Here is an 18,557-nt window from a genome sequence, read left to right on the forward strand (position 1 = left end):
ACATCCCTGTATTTAAGGATCCAGGGCTGTGAGCAAAACTAAAAATGTGCACCAGTGAACACTGGCTTTGGTGACAGGCTCACCAGGACAAGTGGAATTTGAAATTCATGAGTTCTTTCACCACTTCCCACACAGAACATTTATAATTCAGTCCCAAAGGAGCTATGTGGTGGTCCTTGGACATAGAGCTCTTCTCCTAGCACTCAAGAGATCTAGGGCTGGGTGGGAAGAGCGACCCCAGACAACTAGGAGTGCATGGCCTCCAGGGCAGGAGATGCAATGTCCTTGGCCACCTAGTGCTGTACTTCTTCCCAGCACAGACAGTTTTGTCTTCTCCTGTGAGAGCCATGCAGTCAGCCCTGCAAGCCATATTCTGCTAAGAATATGGGATTAAATTAAAATACTCTCTAAGCAGGTCAATGCTGCAACTCCTGTAGCCAGCAGCGCTGTCCCCGCCCGCCCCTGCCTTCCCAGAAATGTACATGTGCCAAAGTCTCCCAAATCACACCTCTGCAGACCACTCTACTTCCTGCACACTCCTCCCACCACACGTGTGTGCAGCATAACCTTCCAACTCTTTTTGATGCTCTCATCGCTCACTCGTGCCAACATTGGCCTTAACATCAGGTGGTGGAAGATTTATTCTCATGATAGGTCGAGAGAATGGTGGATTTAGTCACACAGTAAATTGAGTCACTAGAAAAAGCCAAATTGCACATTTGAATTTATCCCAAGCTGCTCTTTTCTAGTGGAGAACCATCCCTCTTTTGGTGCCTCCACTTTTTCGTTGTTTTCCTGGTGTCTGGCTTTCTTTTCTCTCACAGAGAAATAAACAGCGTATCAATTCAGGAGATTTACCATGAATGTACCAAGGCTGTCGGTTGGCTTACCTACCAGGTGACCTGTCTCTATAGCTGGCTTGGCCTCACAAAACTCTGATTCAGAGCAGAAGCAGAATTGTCCCTAACTATGTGCCAAAGGTCCACAGGGTCATCTGGGAATCCAGAAAAAAAGGCAAACATAAAATATGACAGCAAGGGTTCATCATAGTGATCACCAGCTAATAGCCCACTGGTGGAAATCTGCCTCTGTTATACGTTGTGGAGCTCCCACTATTTCTTTTAAAGAACTAGAAGTAGACACTATAATATTGGTCAGCCTTCTTGTTGCTGTGATCAAATATGTTACAGAAGCAACTTAAAGGGAAGATGTATTTTTATCTGGCACAATTTCAAAGATTCTGTCCATGATGCTTAGTTCTGTTGATTCCGGGTCTGTGGGATGCAAGACATCATAGCTGTGGAAAGATATGGATAAAGAGGCAGTTCACTTCATGGCATATGAGAAGGAAAGAGAGAGGGAGGGAACAGGACAACATGTGCCCATCAGAGACATACCTCCACTGACCAACTTCCCCCAATTGAGCCCCTACCAGTTTCTAGAACCTTCTAAAATAGCCAGGAACCAACCATTCAACAAATGCACCTATGAGGATATTTCATATTCAGACCATTACAAGTGCTAAGCTTTAAAAATAAAAAGAGAGCAGGGTGTGGTGGCACACACCTTTAATTCCAGCACTTGGGAGACATAGGTAGGAAGATTGCCATGAGTTCAAGGCCACCCTGAGTCTACACAGTGAGTTCCAGATCAGTCTGAGCTAAAGTGAAACCCTACCTCGAAAAAACTGGGGAAAATAAGGTAACCCTGAAAACTGAGATTCCTGGAATGTCTTGAAAACCTGTATGATTGAGCCACTTTAAACTTACAGCCCAACATGGTAGTCAGCATCTGGGGTGGGTGGTGGCACCACCTATAGATGGGGCAGACTGCTCCAGTTTCGACAGTGGGTCCTCATTGCCAGATTGGCCTGGAATATTCACGATGCTGTACAGCAAAAGGTTGAGAAAGATAGTTGCCAGCTTTGTTATGTCTTGAGATGCCCACACTAACCTCCAAACTCCAAGTGGGATGTGGAGAAGGAGCATGCTATACTGACTTACACCTGAGGCCTCCAAGAGGGCTCAGTGTCACTACGCTGTCTGCTTCCCATGCTGTAGGAAACTACAAATGCTGTGAACTCCTTGTCATCCTGTACACAGGCCATATCACAATGAGATAAAAGCATTTTCCATCAACAGTTGCAAACCCAATACCTAGAAGGCTAAGACTAAAGGATCAGGAATTAGATGCTACCTTGAGCTATATAATAAGGCCTTGGGAGAGGAGAGGGAGAAACAGAGGAAGAGAGAGATAGATATCTCTACCATTCCTTTAGCTGGACTTGGCCTGGTGATTTTCTCTGGATAACAAGACATTACAACCATGACCAAGAAAAGACATTACAACCATGACCAAGCAGTCAACCACCACACACTACAGCCTATCCTTCTTGGCTGCCCTGAGGCACCTATTCTGGTTAATAAGCCCATGTGGAGCTCTGTGAAGGTTGTCCTCAGTCATCTTCCTGGCCACTGCAGGCTCACTATGAGACTGTGCACCTCAGTGGTGGGGCCATGGTGTGAAGCCACACTGGGCAAACCATTAGGCAGGGATAGCTGGCTAGCATACCTGGCCTGTAAAGGGGTGCTCTCATCTCCACAGTTTATTTGTGGCTTCTCCATGACTAGTGCTAAGTATATCCTTATGTATGAGTCACTTTTCTTGTTGCCATGACAAATGCCTGACAAAAAGCAACTTAAGGGAAAAAAAGGTTCATTTTGGCTCACAGTTTGAAGGCACAGTCCATGATGGTAGGGAAGGAATGGTGGCAGAAGCCTGAGGTGGCTGGTCGCAGCAAGTCCGGTCAGGAAACAGAGATGAATGCTGGTGCTCAGCTTACTTTTCTCTTTTTGCTCAGCCTAGGACCCAAGTCACCCTCACTCAGGGTGGGTCTCCCTTTAGTTCAGAAATGGTCTTACAGACACACCCAGATATTTGTTTCCATGTTGATGCCAGTCCAACAAGATCGACCATAAAAATGAACTATCACATCCCAACACATATTCTTCAGCAGCTGTCTCTTTTGAGCCACAAGTACATATGACTTTCTAGGAAGACAACTGTAGCCCTCTATGTGTCATCCAGATTCTGAGGAGGACACTATCTCAACTGAATCCTCATTAGGAATATTCACAGAACAAACTTTCCTAAGACCCAAATACCACGGATAGCTGGTGACCTGAGGTTTGTCAGCTAGACCCAGTGGCATGCATTTTATTAAGTAAATGTGGGGTGGTTAATCTTGTCAGCTTGCATGAGAGAGTGGTGAAGCACACCTCTGGAAGACCGGTAGGGTGTTTCCAGAGAGGATTAGATTATGAGCATTCTGACCCAGTGAATGGATTAGCCCCTTGACATATTCATGATGTGATGACATCACTGGGAGGTGGTAAGAAGTGGGAGGTGAGGCTTTTTTAAAGAAAGTAATCACTGGGGGACATGCTCCTGGGAGCTATATCTTGCGCTAGCATGCTTTTTTCTCTGCTTCCTGTCTACCATGAAGAAGTTTCTCCACCACATGCTCCCACCTCCATGATGTTCCTCCTCACAGCAGACTCCAAAAATACAAAGCCAAAGGACCATAGACTTAACCTTCTGCAATTGCAATCCAAAGTGAATACTTCTTCCCTTACATTGTTTCTGTTACCTATTTAGTCACGGTGATGAGAAAAGTAACTAAAAAATGGTGTCTCTGTCAGGGTGGCCAGGATACTCTGTTATAACTGTGACTACTTTAGGCAAATAGCCTGCATGGTTGGCTGGTAGGAAAGGAACAACAGTTGTTTCAGGTTCCTAGCACAGTGACCCCCACAGAAGCTGTGGCTTCCTTCCAAGAAGCAGCCCTTCCACTGTATGAAGATGAACCAGAGCTACTGAGATGCAGAATGTGAAGGAGAGTTGTTGAAATCCTCATGTGGAGACCCAGTAAGGCCACCATATGAAGATGAATCTGTTATAGCCACATATGCAGCAGTGGGAAACAGGGTTGAAATCCTTGTAAGGACAGGACATTATATGGAGCTATGAAGGTGAACCATGGTTTTCTATGTAGATCCAAAGATGTTTTAGATGTACAGGGACTGTGGAATGGCTACCATGGAGCACTAATGGCTTGGGTAGAATTTCCCTCAGGCTGCTCAACCCAGCTGGAAGGGCAGAACTGGAATCCAGAGACTGTCATCACTAGTTATGAATGTTGGACTTGAACTGCATATGTTTGATGTTTGCCTGCTGGTTATTATTTAGACTAGTCCAGTCTCTCCTTGCTATGCCTTTTTGTAATGGGAATGTTTACTCTGTGCCACTATGTGTTAGAAGTATGTAATTTGTTCTGATTTTAGAGATAGTCTTAAATCTCAGATGAGATCTGGGACTTTTGACCAGCGTTAAAGTTGGTAAAGATTATGGGGACCTTTGAAGTTGGTTTGAATAAAATTTGCATTGTGAGATGATCATAAATCTAGGGGGACCATGGGCAGAATGTGGTAATTTGAATATGAGTGTATGCCCCCCAAAGCTTGAGGTATTGTTGATTAAGCTTGAAACCTGAGCCTCAGCAGCCTACAGGAGGAGATGTCATTGGGGATAGGTCTTGTAGTCCTGCCCTACAAAGAGCAGTTTGAGCTCTGACTATTTGTATTTGCTGGCTGTTGGTGATGTCTCTTTACTATAGATCTGTGGAAGTGAGCCAACTTCTTCTGCCATTGATGGAGTTTCCCCTGGATTCTGTAAGCCTGAAATAAACCTCTTCCTTACCTAAGCAGCTTCTGGCTGGGTATTTGTCTAGCAATGTGAAGTAACTACAACACTTAGCTACCCCAATTTGATGTTTTTAAAAAAATTTTAATGTTTTTGCTTTTTGAGACAGGGTCTCATATAGCTCAGCTGGTCTTGAACTCACTATAGAGATGAGACTGGTCTTCAACTCCTGTTCCCCCTGCCTCTGCCTCCCAGATGCTGGGGACTACATAAATGTAACAATACCATACCCAGCCAGTTTTGTTTTTTGTTACTTGTTGTCAATGAAAACTGATTGAAATGTTAAGAGACTCAACTTTGACATACATATTTCTGCTGCAGGTGTTTGGACAGGACACTAAGCACAGGGCTGTCAGGATCTGCTAATTCACTCATGCTGAGGGTGTTACTGTATTTCTATGGCTGGAAGCTTATCTGGGAAGAGTATTTCCAACATATCACTCCCCAAGACCACTCTGACAACAGAGACAGTAAATTTTCTACACTAAAGATGAATGTTCCCTCACCTTCCAGAAGACAACAGGTCTTTGTGAGGTGATACCATCCATTTTGGAAGGCTTCAGGATAGACGCTATTACTATTTACTAATGCAGGTGGGAGTGAGAGCTTTGGACTCTTGTGAAGAGGCAAATGTGGCCACCATGGAACTGTGTTACATGCACACGTAACTGACACAAGGTAAGTGCATGGACATGGTAAAGAAGAGGGCAAGGGATAGATAAGATCTGAGAGTGAAGTGATGGGTTATCCTTCTAGATTAGCAGACAAGCAAATTTAAACAACCTTTTCCTGGAGCACAAGAAAACCTGGTCTAAATAGAACAGAAATCTGTTTATAAGAAGGAATCTGAAGGCCTGAGGAGTGACTAGGACTGAAAAATTAAAGTGCCAAGAACAAGCAGAGGAGGAGGCCCAGGAAGGTGAACTGAATGTCTAGGAAGCCTCCTTGAGGTATTAAAGATCCTGTAAGAGCTGACATGGGCTGAGAAGTAGAGCAGGTAAATGACAGAATCAGGGGTAACACACTGAGAGTGAGGGTAACCTGGAAATTAGCAAGAGTGAAGGGCATAGAAAGGTTAACTGTATGGGCAATTCAATTTTATTACAAAACAATAGTAATAATAATGATGTTTAGTGGCGTTTAAAACCTACAGTGAGTTCAAACACATAGCAGACGCATCTAAAATGGGTGAGGAACAAGCAGAGTTAGAGGTGGAAGATCCTTCTGCTGAGCAGGAAGTGGTGAACTTCCTAATTTAAAGTAAACTCGAATAAGTCATGAATGCATGTTGTAATCCCTGGCAATGACTAAAGAAACAATAAAAAAATGTATAACTAACAAGTTAATAGAGACAGAAAAGGGTGAACAATAAAAGGTAATCAGTTCAAAAGAAGGTGAAAGAGGGAGAAAGAGGGACATAAAAGCAGTGAGACTAATAAAAAACAAACAGCAAGAATTTGAATGTATCAGCAATTACACTAAATGTAAATGGACTAAGTGCTCCCATTAAAGCACACAGATTATTGCAGGATAAAAATAAAAATCAATTACATTCTGCTTATAAGAGACAAACCTTGATATTAGAGATACAGGAAGCTGAAAGTGAAAAGATGGAAACAAGATACACACACAGACACTAGGCAAAAGAAAGCCCAGACCACTGTATCAGAAAAGCCGAGTGAGGCAAAACCATAATGAGTATGAAGAGAGGCAACACATTGTGATGGAAGGTTCAGTTTTCAAGGAAGATGGGAAAAGTTAACTTTATAATGTGACCAAACCACAGTCTCAACCCAAATGCAAAGATGCACATGTGATATGCATATGCACACTCAGATTCTGCTGGGGATCAAGTGATAGCTCCACTCTTCTCTCAATATGTCTCCAGCTTATTGTGCCCCTAGCAGTGTGGGCATCTCACCTTCCTCTGCTTGGTGCTATGGTTTGAAATAAATGTTACCTGCAACCTTGACCTTTGACAAGGCCAAAGGCTTCATCAGGACTTAGCCAAGAGGGAATGACTTACCCCCATAGGATTCCTAGATTTCCATCTACACTGTCTTAGTCATCAGTGTGTGGGCTTCTGTGGGCAGCTTTGGTCCCAGTGATCTCACTGCCCAGTCATTCTGCCTCAAGCCGAAGAGTTACTGGAAGCTGGGAGAGAGGCCTGGAGAAGACCTTCAAGCCGAAGAGTTACTGGAAGCTGGGAGAGAGGCCTGGAGAAGACCTTCGCTGCTGACAGACACCCTAATCTTGACCTTCTAGCCCTGAGAACTGTGCGGGAACCAATCTGATTCATCTAAGTACTGCTGACTGTCAAACTGTGTATGACTCTTTGTTCTGATGGCCCTGGAAACTAATACAGTGTGTATATATGGTTTATCTTCTTAAAATGTTAATAGTCAATGTTATAGAAACATACATATATCAGGCGGGGGAGTGTAAGCTACTGGTAGAGTACTCACCCAGCATGCATGAGGCCTAGGATTCTATCCTCAGAAACAAAAATTAGTAATATATTAATGAACACTAGAAAAAAGTATAGTAAAGCAACTCAAACTTGGACTACAGGCATTGATGTATAAACAACAGCTTGGCACATGAGGGGTCATACAGGACATAGCAATGAGTGGGGATTCTACTTCCAGATCACAAATACTGGCTGTGTGACCTTGGACAGATTCCTTCACACCTTTGTGCCTTGGGTTACGCTGTACCATGCTGTATGCATCTTGCATTGGCCAGAGAAAAACTTCAGGTGCCTTTCTCTACCATTCAACTACACAATGCTTTATTTTTTTGGTTTTTCAAGGTAGGCTCTTGCTCTAACCCAGGCTGACCTGGAATTCACTATGTAATCTCAGGGTGGCCATGAACTCATGGTGATCCTCCTGCCTCCTGAGTGCTGGGATTAAAGGCATATGCCACCATGCCCAGACATACTATTTTGATTTTTTAAAAATTATTTTATTTGAGAGACAGAAAGAGACAGGTAGGATGAGAGAGAGAGGGAATGGGTATACAAGGGCCGCTAGCCACTACAAACTCAAGACACATGCATCACCTTGTACATCTGGCTTTACACTGGGTACTGGGGAATCAAATCCAGAGCTAACAATGATCTCAAGTCCCAGGGATTCTCTGGACAGAAGAGCATGGCCACACCCAGCTGTTTACATGGGTTCTGAGGAGTCAACTCTGTGGCCAGAACTCATGCTTTAGTAGCAAGTGCTTTGACCTGCTGAGCCATCTCCCCAGCTCATTAATAACTAGCTTAAAAGAAATGTCTGAAATGCCACTTCAACACTGTCAGAGTGAAAAAGGCTACAGGCTAGAGCCAGCAGGACCCATCCTGAGGCTCTATGCAATTGCCACACACCTTTTCTATTTGCTGCTGGAGCCGATCTGTCCCCCCCCCCCCCGTCTGGTCCCATCACCCTTCTCCTTTCAAGTTCCTCCTCTGACCAAAGCTGGCAAAGCCATTTCACCAGAGTATTCCACAATCACACATGCTCTATCATACTCTTCTGCAGCCCTCTAGTCTGATTCAGCATGGTGACCACTCTGTGACCCCATCAGCTACAGTAGCCTGGACTTGCCAACCTTGATCTACCCCTTCTCTGGCTCTAGGTTTTACTAAGAAGTCTGGTGCTAACTGAACCCTATTGGTCTCTGGCAGAGATAAGGCCCCAGCTCCCACCTGTATGACAAGCCAGGACTCTATGCTGCTGCCAATGTCCAGCGCTCCCATCCCAGCTCGGTGAATTCCCACCTCTCACCTCTCCTGTCTTATTTGGGACCTCTTCCTCACACAGTCACTTATTAAGGAAAGAGAGGCAAACTGCTGACATAGTGCTATCACTTGGATCCAGTTGTGCCTGAAGCTCATCCTGCCTTCAGACTTCAGTTTCACAGACTCACACACACTTTTGACACAGTTGCTACTGAAGATGACTTACCTTGTATTTGTGCAGCCTCTGCCTACCATTGCATTTGGTGGGTGAACCAGAAAGTGCCTGGGTGCTGCCTTGACTAGACAGACTACCACCAGCCTTCCAGCCTCAGACCCAGCAGCAGTCTGGGCTAGCTTGCCAGCCTCCAAACTGCATGACAAATTCCTGGTCAGAGCCTCTTTCTCAGTAAATAAAGAAATACCCTTCAGGCTTAGTTTCTCTGGAGAACGTTGGCTAACACACTGGCTCAAGGTCATCTCTGACCTTTGAGGAGAGGAAGGGAGAGGAAACAAGGCCTTTCTTTCACCATGGGATCCCACTGGGAGTACTCACCCAAACCCAGGACCCCCTCTCCACTCAGGGCCTCCCAACTCTTACTGGAGCAGGCTTTGTCCTGATCTGGGAACACAGCAGGGGGCTGTGGATTCAGGGTTGGCTCTGGTTTGCTGGGGATGAAGACCTCAGCATTGTCTTTCCGCTTGGCAGACAAAATCCTTTCCCTTTTGTTACCTGTGAGGAAGCAATGGTTTCTGTCAGCCATGAGCTCAAGCAGGGCAAGTGTTCTTTTCAGACATGTGTTTATTGTTTGTTCATCTACTCACTCAACAACCATTCACTGAACTCCCATGTGCCTGACACCTCGCTGACCTGAATCATAAGAATAATGCAGATAGCACTGCTAAACAAGAAATACTCTAGAACACACAGGACATGCCTGACCAGCAGTGTGTACATGCACAGAGAGAAAATAATTGTGACCAGGAATTCTCTGGTAAATTATGGAGGTCAACAAGTCCAGCGAGGTGCTGGGTTTAACTGTTTTACAAGTAGTGGTGCAAGCAAGGACACCCTGAGGATGAAGGGACACAGGAGAGTGCAGTTGTTGTCCTCAAAGTGCTCTCAGTCTAGCTGGAGAAAAGGACAGCTGGAAACCATGGTGTAGATAGAAGCCACAGAGCACACAGCCCAGAGGACATGACTAGCAGGTACAGGGAGGTGACAATGAACAGGATGTGGGTGAGTAGGAGCACCAAGGGGGGCTGTCCCAGACAGGGGACAGGATGTGCAAAGGCTTGGTGAAGGCTTAGCAGTGGGTGCAGGCTGGCTGGAGGGCCAAATTGCTTCCCAGGAGGACTTCCTTCTTCTAGTCAGTGCTCCCACTAATGGTGTTGGGCACTCGTGCACTGCAGTGACTTCTGGTGTAAGGCGGCAGGGGTGTGGGTTTGTGTGTGTTTGCTGGGGATTGAATCCACAGCCCAGGGCCTCAGGTACTAGGCAAGCACTATACCTCTAAGCCCTATTCCCAGCCTTGTATGTATTTATGTATCTTACTGAATATAGGAGAAGATGTATGACCAGCATGTCAAACCTTTGATTAGATAATCCTAGGATTATAAAAGAAAAGAACGGATAAAGTAAGGCAAGATGAGAGGGAAGGGAACTTCTAAATAACAGCTCAAAAATAGTACAAGAAAGGGTATTGTGGGTATGTAAAGGCAGTGATGGTCACATGCGGGTCAATTTAGGGAAGGGGACTCCAGGTCCCAGAAGGCCTGGAAGGCAGGGAGATTGTTTGGTCCCTGTACTTGGAGACCTCCTGGGCTAGGAAACAGGAAAACCCCACAGAAAACTGCCAAAATGTGAAGTGCTACCTAACACACATCTTGCTCACTCAGCTCCAGCTATATTGATTCTCTTTTGTCCTTGGGCATACCAGGCTCCATCCCTCCTTGAGCCCTGGACCTTCCCTGGACCTGGAAGGCTAGACCAAAGGCCAAGTCCTTTGCACCATTCCTGCCCCAGGCTCAGCATCACCTCCTCTCAGAAGGGTTCCCTAAGTATTCTATCTCTGTAACTCCAATCCCATCCCCACCAGCATCTTGCTATAATTGTCAGAGGTCACCTGAGCTATTGAGCCCTTCCCCTCCTTCTGGCTCACCTTCAACTTTTGTTCTAAAAACTCTACTCAAGTGAGCAGTGGCTCTTTCTGCCTGATCAACACCCTTCCTGCTCCCTCAGATCTGCCTTGGCTACACCATCTGCCCACATGACTGCTAGCTGGCCTTGGCCATCAGCTCCACATCAATCAGTGCTGAATTAGCACTTGACCTGTGGTAGGATTCCTAATGTGGCTTAGAGAGCAGACATGGGACTTTCAGAAAGGAGAAATTCACTTTCTGCTAAAGCTGCCAGGCCAATGTCTCCCATGAAGATACTGTATATCTGCACACTGGAAGGTGGCTGCAGAATGGAACTAATGACAGGGAAATTATGATGGGGAAGCAAGGAAAGAGAAATGGGTACCTCTGAAGCTCTGGACTAAGACAATAAATAGTTGCTTTTGCACTAGCCAATTGTCATGTGGATGCTGCAAGACTTTCCACAATGCACAGGAGACCATTCCCATGTGGAGGATGCGTGGAAGCCTTGGGGATCCTTTCCCTCTGCAGTTCTAATGGATTCACCTCAGGCCTGTGAGGTGGTCTGCTGAGCTGACTTCCAAGTGCTGCTGAAGCCTATATCCTACAATCAGATGCAGAGACACCCAAGACCAAGAAAAGCCACACAAGGAAGAGCTCACTTTTGGAAGCCGGATTAAGCTCCAACACCACAAGAGTGTCCGTGCCCTGGGGAGGCTGTCCTTCTGGCTCCTGGTCTTTGAGGACATTCTTGTAGACTGAGTCCCCACTGGAAAGAGGAGGCTCTTCTCTGGGATAGCTCAGCAGCACACTATCCTCAGGATCAGGCTCCGAAAGTATCTCTTCTTCAATGGAGTCATACTCATCACTGGAACCATCCTTCTGCTTGCTTTGGGGGTTTACACTGAGTTTGAGGCTTTTATTCAGCTCCTACCAAAAGCCAAGAGAGATAAAAAGTAAGACATGGTCTTGGGGAAAGAACCCATTTGGAAGTGGACCACTTGAACCAAAGAACTTTTCTCACCAAGCCAACAGTCAACATGGTTACTCATGGACTGTTCTGTATTTGAAGGTGAGAAGACAAAGCGAAGAGCAGGGCGATGAGCAATCAGAGGAGGCACATGTTCAGTGCTAACTATAAAGCCAGTGAAAGGGGAGAGAGCACCATTGTACCCCTAAGCTTTCCAATTCAATGGGTTTCTAAGCAGGTAATTCTGACGTGCAGCTCCCGGGACCACACTGAATACAGAATCCCAAAGGCCTTCATGTGACACCAGGTGCTCAAATGTCTAGCAGGGTTGCTGGGGACTATCCTGTATAACGTAGCACACTTAGCAGCACTGAACTGTCATAACATCTGGCACTTTATAACTGCAGGCTCATTTCCCCATGCTTCTTTTATCTCCCCAAGATAGTAGGCTAGTCAATAAGATCTATATTTCAGTACTTAACTAGAACTGCCAGATTATTTTCCCATGTTTCTCTTGTCTCCATGAGATGGTAGGCTAAGCCACATGATCTATACTTAGAATAAGCAAAAACCTATTGGCCAAAAGAGACCATTACTTCTGAAGGGCATAAAGGGCATAAAGGGCATTTTGCTATTTAACCTGGAATATAAAGTATATCTGGCCCAACCTGTACATTTGATCATGGCATCCAACATAATCTGAGAAAATGAACATCAATCAGGGATGGGTTCATGATTAACCAATAAACTTTGTGATTGGCTGAATAATGCTCCTTAAAGATGCTCTTCTTAGAACCTTGTGAACCAGCAAGGAGTCAGGAAGAAGTGGGGAAACCCTTATCTTACAGGAAACCACTGAAAACCAATGATGGAAGTGTGAACACTAAACTGGAATGTCTAACAGGAATGGAAGGGAGGAATCCTGCCATGCACATGCTCTTAGCTGACTGTGTCCTAGAGTTATGCTGGACATAGAACCTGTCAATGCTGAACCAGGGTGTGAGCAAAGTGTTAAAGACATGGTCTTGCTGCAAGAGGAAGGAGACAGACTCGAGGGAAGGGTGGCCAGGGGAAAGGAACCAGGAGTAGGTTGGGGGATTTTCTCCCATCCAGATTGCAAGATGCTAAAATTTGGAGATTGTCTGTTAGAAAAGTGTATCCTGGAGAGAAAACCAGGGGCATGACTGGATTTCCTTTGGGGAGTACGTCAAAAGAACCCAAGCCCAAGGTGCTCAATCACATAAAGCTCATAGATTCCTTGGGGCACCTCAGGGGAAGCCAAGAGGAAAGATGGGATTATCCAGGGAAGATCCATGAAGAGAACAAGAGACTAATGAACTGAATCCTAGAGACATACATTGGAGCCTCACAGGGTTTTGAGAATGTCCAGAGAGCAGAAACACTTTAGGCTGGGCTGAATGAGTCAATGAAACGTCCAAATGAAGAAAGGCTATGAGACACTCCCAATTTCTGTAAGCAGGAAAGAGGCGGATAGATGACTCCTCTGCAAACAAGTGTGGTCAGTCCTTCTCTACAAAAGGAAGACCCCAAGGATGACCCCCAAAGACAGTGCTGTGGGCTGAGAGGACTGACCCTGGAATTATAGAGAATTACTCATAGGCCTTGGGCTTTGAAACTGATTGGTTTAGGGATTCCTTTCTTTCAGCCCTTTAGTTGTTTGTCCCAATCACTTTGTAATAGGAAAATCTACACCTGTTATCCCAGATGTGCTATTGTACTTGAGGGTAGATCTCTTTCTTTCCGGCCTATACACCATGGGTTATACCCAGAGGCTCATGGGGCCCACTACACATGGTGAGGTTTGGGAGCTTTGCCTGAAGAAAGTCAGGTAGTGTTGCAGACTTGAGTTCATATGCAATGTGCTGAGACTGTTGGGAACCTTGGGATGGGATGAACATGTTTTGTAGGTATGACGGATGTAAATCTTAAGAGGTCCAGAAGGAATATTATAGCAGATAGAAGAAAAGCTCCCAAAGATATTCCAATAATAACCTCCAGGACCTGTGAACATGTGCCCTTCCATGGCAAAGTATCATCCAGATCCAGGTATGCTTGATGTAACCACTGGGTTAAGAGGGAGGCAGGAAGAATGGCATCAAAAAGAGAATACACAAGGAGGGAAGCACGGATCAGGGAGGGGAGGCCACAGTGGTAGCTTTGAAGAGGGAGGAGGCCAGGAAACAAGGGAAAGGATTCTCCCCTGGAACCTGCCAAAAGAATACAAGGTTGGCAACACTGTGGTTTTAGGCAGATTTTGGATTTCTGGCTTTCCACAAGCTACTAACTTTATGGGGAGCTATAGGAGGGGTGGGAAGCCAGTACCAATGTGCATCTTGTCCACTGCCCTCTCCCCTCTCAGATACCAACAGTAGGGAGGTTTACTAAGCAACTAGGCCATTGTCTGATAACATTTGCTGAATAAGTGATTACACGGGCACCTGGAAGGTAACTTTGAACAAGAGTGGAACTCACTTACACCCCTTAGAGGAGGTGACATTAGTGATAGGCCTTCAGCAAGTTACTTAACTCCTCTGAGCTGTCCTTTGACATTAACACACCAGATTAATACACTGTCTCACTGCATTGTATTAATAAAGCAATGGTTTGAGACAAATATGACTTTCCTTAACAAGGGAACATTTGGTAATGACAGTGAATTTTTTGGAGAGGGAGTGCTATTTTCATCTAGTAGGTGGAGGCCAGGGATGCTGTGCAACTTGCTAGAATGCATAGGACAGCCTCCACAGCAAAGACTGAGTATTAACTGTGCTGAGGCCAAGAAGCCCTGTGCTAGAATGAGCCGGGACTTACCACTGGCCTTTAAAAGAGAATGGAGGGCTGGAGAAATGGCTTAGCGGTTAAGCGCTTGCCCGTAAAGCCTAAGGACCCCGGTTGGAGGCTCGGTTCCCCAGGTCCCAGGTTAGCCAGATGCACAAGGGGGCACATGTGTCTGGAGTTCATTTGCAGTGGCTGGAAGCCCTGGCACGCCCATTCTCTCTCTCTCCCTCTATCTGTCTTTCTCTCTGTTTCTGTCGCTCTCAAATAAATAAAGAAATAATGAACAAAAAATATTTAAAAAAAAAGAGAATGGAAGCTCTTCTAATTGAACAAATTGAGATGGTCTGTGCAGCTTTCATGGGTGTTACACTGGGGTCCTGGCTTGTGTCATCAAAGCCTGACTATGGTAGGTAGTTGGAAGTACAGATTTTCCCTTGGAGAAACATGGTGGTTCCTGCTGTGTAAGCCTCATTTACAGCAGGCTATGTGCTATGCTCCATGCCTCTCAGCTCCTTGTCCCATCCAGGCCTCACAGAAACCCTATGAGACAGGTACAGAGAGGCCCTCTGAGAGCAGGAGAGCAGCTAAAATGGGACAGTTTATTGGCTCCTGCTCCTGATCCCAGCTCATTATCAAAGGAGATCAGGGTGTAGGTTCTGCAGGGGTAGGGCAAGTCTGGGTGACAAAACTAAGCAAATGCCCCTCTGTGCACCTCAGTACTTTCACCCAGTCACTGAGAATTCAGATGACGTGAGTCCCAGCCAGGAACATTTCTAGATGGAAGATTGCCACAACTGTCCTGGAAAGTCTAGTTGGCCCCATGGCCCAGAATTCTCCAGTGATGTCTAAGACAGAATGCAGTCTGGTCCAGGAAGGACTGGCATGGGTACTGAGACCCTGCAGCTTATGGCCAGTGACCTGGATTCCTCTGGGCATTTCACTTTCATAGGGTTGAACCCCAACATTTAAATGACTGAATCCTTGGGATCTTTAACATCTGGAGCCTCTCAGTACAACTTTTCATAGCCTAATATTCAGTGCCAGAGATGGCACTTGTGCTCTCACACACTGGTCCTTGTTCCTAGGTTACACACATGCAAAACCAATTTTCCTGCATGCTTCATGGCTCTACCAGTAAGGAGGACAGCCAGGCAGTTTCCCTTCATGAATGTATACATGTGTATGTGCTAGGGAACTGTGCTGAGAGACAGCCACAGTGGGAATGAGGTGGCTAGACTTCTGATCTCTCTGCAGCAACATGGTGGAGGGAGGCCAGGTATAAAGACAAGCAAATTGGTAATTCCCACCTCTTCATGTTACTTCATTATTTATGAAGCTGATGCATCTTTTAAGAAATATACTTCAGGGCTGAAGGGATGGCTTGGTGGTTAAGGCATTTGCCTACAAAGCCAAAGAGCCCAGGTTTGATTCCCCAGGACCTACGTTAGCCAGATGCACAAGGGGGCATATGCATCTGGAGTTTGTTTGCAGTGGCTGGAGGCCCTGGCGTGCTCCTTCTCTCTCTCTCTCTCCCTTTCTCTGTAAATAAAATATATTTTTAAAAAATTAAAAAAAAAAAAAACCAGCAGCTTCTGGTTCAGAGTTCGCAGGTTTTCACCACAAACCACTGAGCATCTTCCTGTCTCTGAGCAGACATCAGCCTGGAAATGAACCCGTGCACCACTGGACCTAACACTATTCAGTCTTCCATGCAGGGTGTGCTCTAGCAGAATGGAGATGGAGTCCCTAATTCCATTCCTATAGGGGCAGAGAAGTGCTTGCGGGGCAACCCTGTGGCCTCCAGATTGAAGGGGAAGGCGGACTGTGCAGGAATGTGTGGCACATACCAGATGAAATCGACCATGGCCAAGCAAGATGGCCTGCCATCCAGATTTGAAAAAGGAACTCCAGGTGACATGAGCTCTTCTGAGGATCCACCTCTGACAGGATGCGAGCCTCGTGGTTCTGATCTGGAGACTGATGTGGACCCTGAGTTATTCCCAGGGGAGGATGATTCATATATATGGAGCAAATCAGAACTGTCATATGCTGAAGGCCTGCTTGGATCACTTGAATGGTGGCCCCTGCCCCCTGAAGAGTTGACTAAGGCATTTGCTTTCTGAAGTAACAACTCCAGTAAGCAACAAGCAAGGGAAGAAATGTACAACAGGTGGGCACAATGGCACATGCCTGTAAGCCAAGCTACCAGGAAGACTGAGGTGGAAGTATTGCTTGCCTCCAGGAGTTTGAGTCAAACTTATCTTGCAGAACTAACCCTGTTTTATAAAAGAAAAGAGCAATAAATTCTTAAATGTAAAAAAAAAAATTAAAAAGAGAAATATACTTCGCATGACAAATGCGAATTTCAATAATTTCTTGTGCTTCAACTTTTGTTTTTTCTGTTTTATCAATGCAAGTTTCAAGGCCATAATTGTATTTGCAAATATATATTGATATATAAAGAGGGATGTATACTATATGTATGTATGCATATATACATATGTATGTATGTATGTATATACAGAGCTGGCCCTTCCTTCACTAAGAAAAAGGAGTCAGTTGCTTATAGAAGGTTAGCAGCCTGAGGAGCACAGGTCCTCCTGATGCTCACTTGATCTGAAAGCATCTGTTCTAAGGGCAAGGGGGTCTGAGGCAAGAGTAATACTTCCTGGAAAGAGAAAGCCACTTAAACACCTTTCTGCTTGCAAAGAACAGGATTTGGGGCTGGTGGCTTTGAAAGCCGGTCTTCCCACTGTACTTGAAAGAGGCACCATGCTGTGGGATTCATCAGGAGCTTTGAAGTTGTCACCCAAAAGCTTTTTGGGAAATTTTACTTTCTTGCTTTGCTTTAAAACTCTGTTACAGTCAATTCCAGTGTTCAGTGCTAAATTCAGTCACTCTCCAAAGAAAACCCTGTGTGTGGAAGCCCGGCTGCAAACAGGTGAGGGGCTGATGAAGGAGGCTACATACAAATCAGCCTCCTCATGGGGAGCTGGCAAGGGGCAAAAGGCTAGATGCTAAAGACTTAAGGGTGTTGCTAGAGAAGATGCTGCTAAGATGCTGAGGAGTGTGGTGTGCACTCCAGGCCTGACAGACCCATTCTTCCTCTTTTGCTGGGCTGAAAAAAGAAGGACACTGGGCAAGCATCAAATGCTAAGTTTGTACAGGAATAGTAACAATAACAACATCACAGTATCAGCAATAGAGCCACTGACAGCTAAGCTGCTGCAATACATCTGTCATGAGCTCACCTCCCTAGGTAACTGATTTCAGCCTTCTGATATGCCAGTGCAGTGGGTTTCATCTTCCAGATTCAGAAGGCTGAAGGACAAGTCCAAGGTCATACAGCTAGGAATGGCAGAGCCAGGGTTTGTATAAACGATTGGCTGACTCCAAGGTCCAGGTTCCTAAGTGCATGAGCACATTGACTCCCTGCCTGGCACCAACCTGGAAGTAGTCTCTAAGGGGACTGAAGTCATAGCTGGGTGACTGTCAGGGAACTGGTGAAGCTTGCCTGAAAGAGAGTTGACATTTCATCTTCTAGAATATGTGTTATAGTTTGAATATTAAATATCCTCTAAGGGCTGTGTTTTGAACTCTTGGTCACTAGATGGAAATGCACTGGGGGGCAGTAAAGTCTTGACAGGACTTTGAAGGTGATGACCTGACTCTGGTTTCAGCATTCTCTGCTTCTTGATCTTCTCCATGTGAAAGCCTCTACCACATGCTCCTGCTGCCACCAAGTGAAACATTCTGCTCTGCTTTTCCAGATGGGATGGACAAAGACCTCTGAAACCATGAACCAAAATAAATCTTTCCTCCTTAGGCTATTTCTATTAGGTATTTGCCCACGGTGATGAACAAAGTAACACACACAGTATGTGTTAAGCAGGAGCAGATAGAGTGTTGCACCTCTAACTGTACTTAGGGGAGAGACCCAGGTCCAAGTTCTGGGCTTGACTCTGGCTACCATGTGAGGTGCTAAACCTCACAACCCCAGTTTCTTTCTTTTTTTTCTGGGGCAGGGTTTATTTTATTTATTTATTTATTTATTTTGTTTTTCAAATTTTTATTAACTTCCATGATTATTAAAAAAAAATCCCATGGTTATAACCTCCCTCCCCCCACTTTCACCTTTGAAACTCCATTCTCCAT

General features: G+C 45.4%; 1 protein-coding gene across 8 annotated transcripts in view; it reads right to left on the reverse strand.

The window, feature by feature from the left end:
• Katnip (katanin interacting protein) overlaps positions 1–18,557 on the reverse strand; it is a 223,978-nt gene that overhangs the window by 79,872 nt on the left and 125,549 nt on the right. For 7 of the 8 annotated variants that reach the window (XM_045131100.1, XM_045131101.1, XM_045131096.1 and 4 more), the window contains 2 exons: positions 11,296–11,563; positions 9,048–9,224 (listed from right to left, as the gene is read on the reverse strand). In XM_045131100.1, the coding sequence (XP_044987035.1) occupies positions 9,048–9,224; positions 11,296–11,563 (445 nt within the window). The remainder of the gene's footprint in view (positions 1–9,047; positions 9,225–11,295; positions 11,564–18,557) is intronic. The other variant, XM_012951121.2, reaches the window with a different exon arrangement.

This window comes from Jaculus jaculus, chromosome 12 (assembly GCF_020740685.1).
Source record: "Jaculus jaculus isolate mJacJac1 chromosome 12, mJacJac1.mat.Y.cur, whole genome shotgun sequence".
Classification (NCBI taxonomy): Eukaryota; Metazoa; Chordata; class Mammalia; order Rodentia; family Dipodidae; genus Jaculus; species Jaculus jaculus.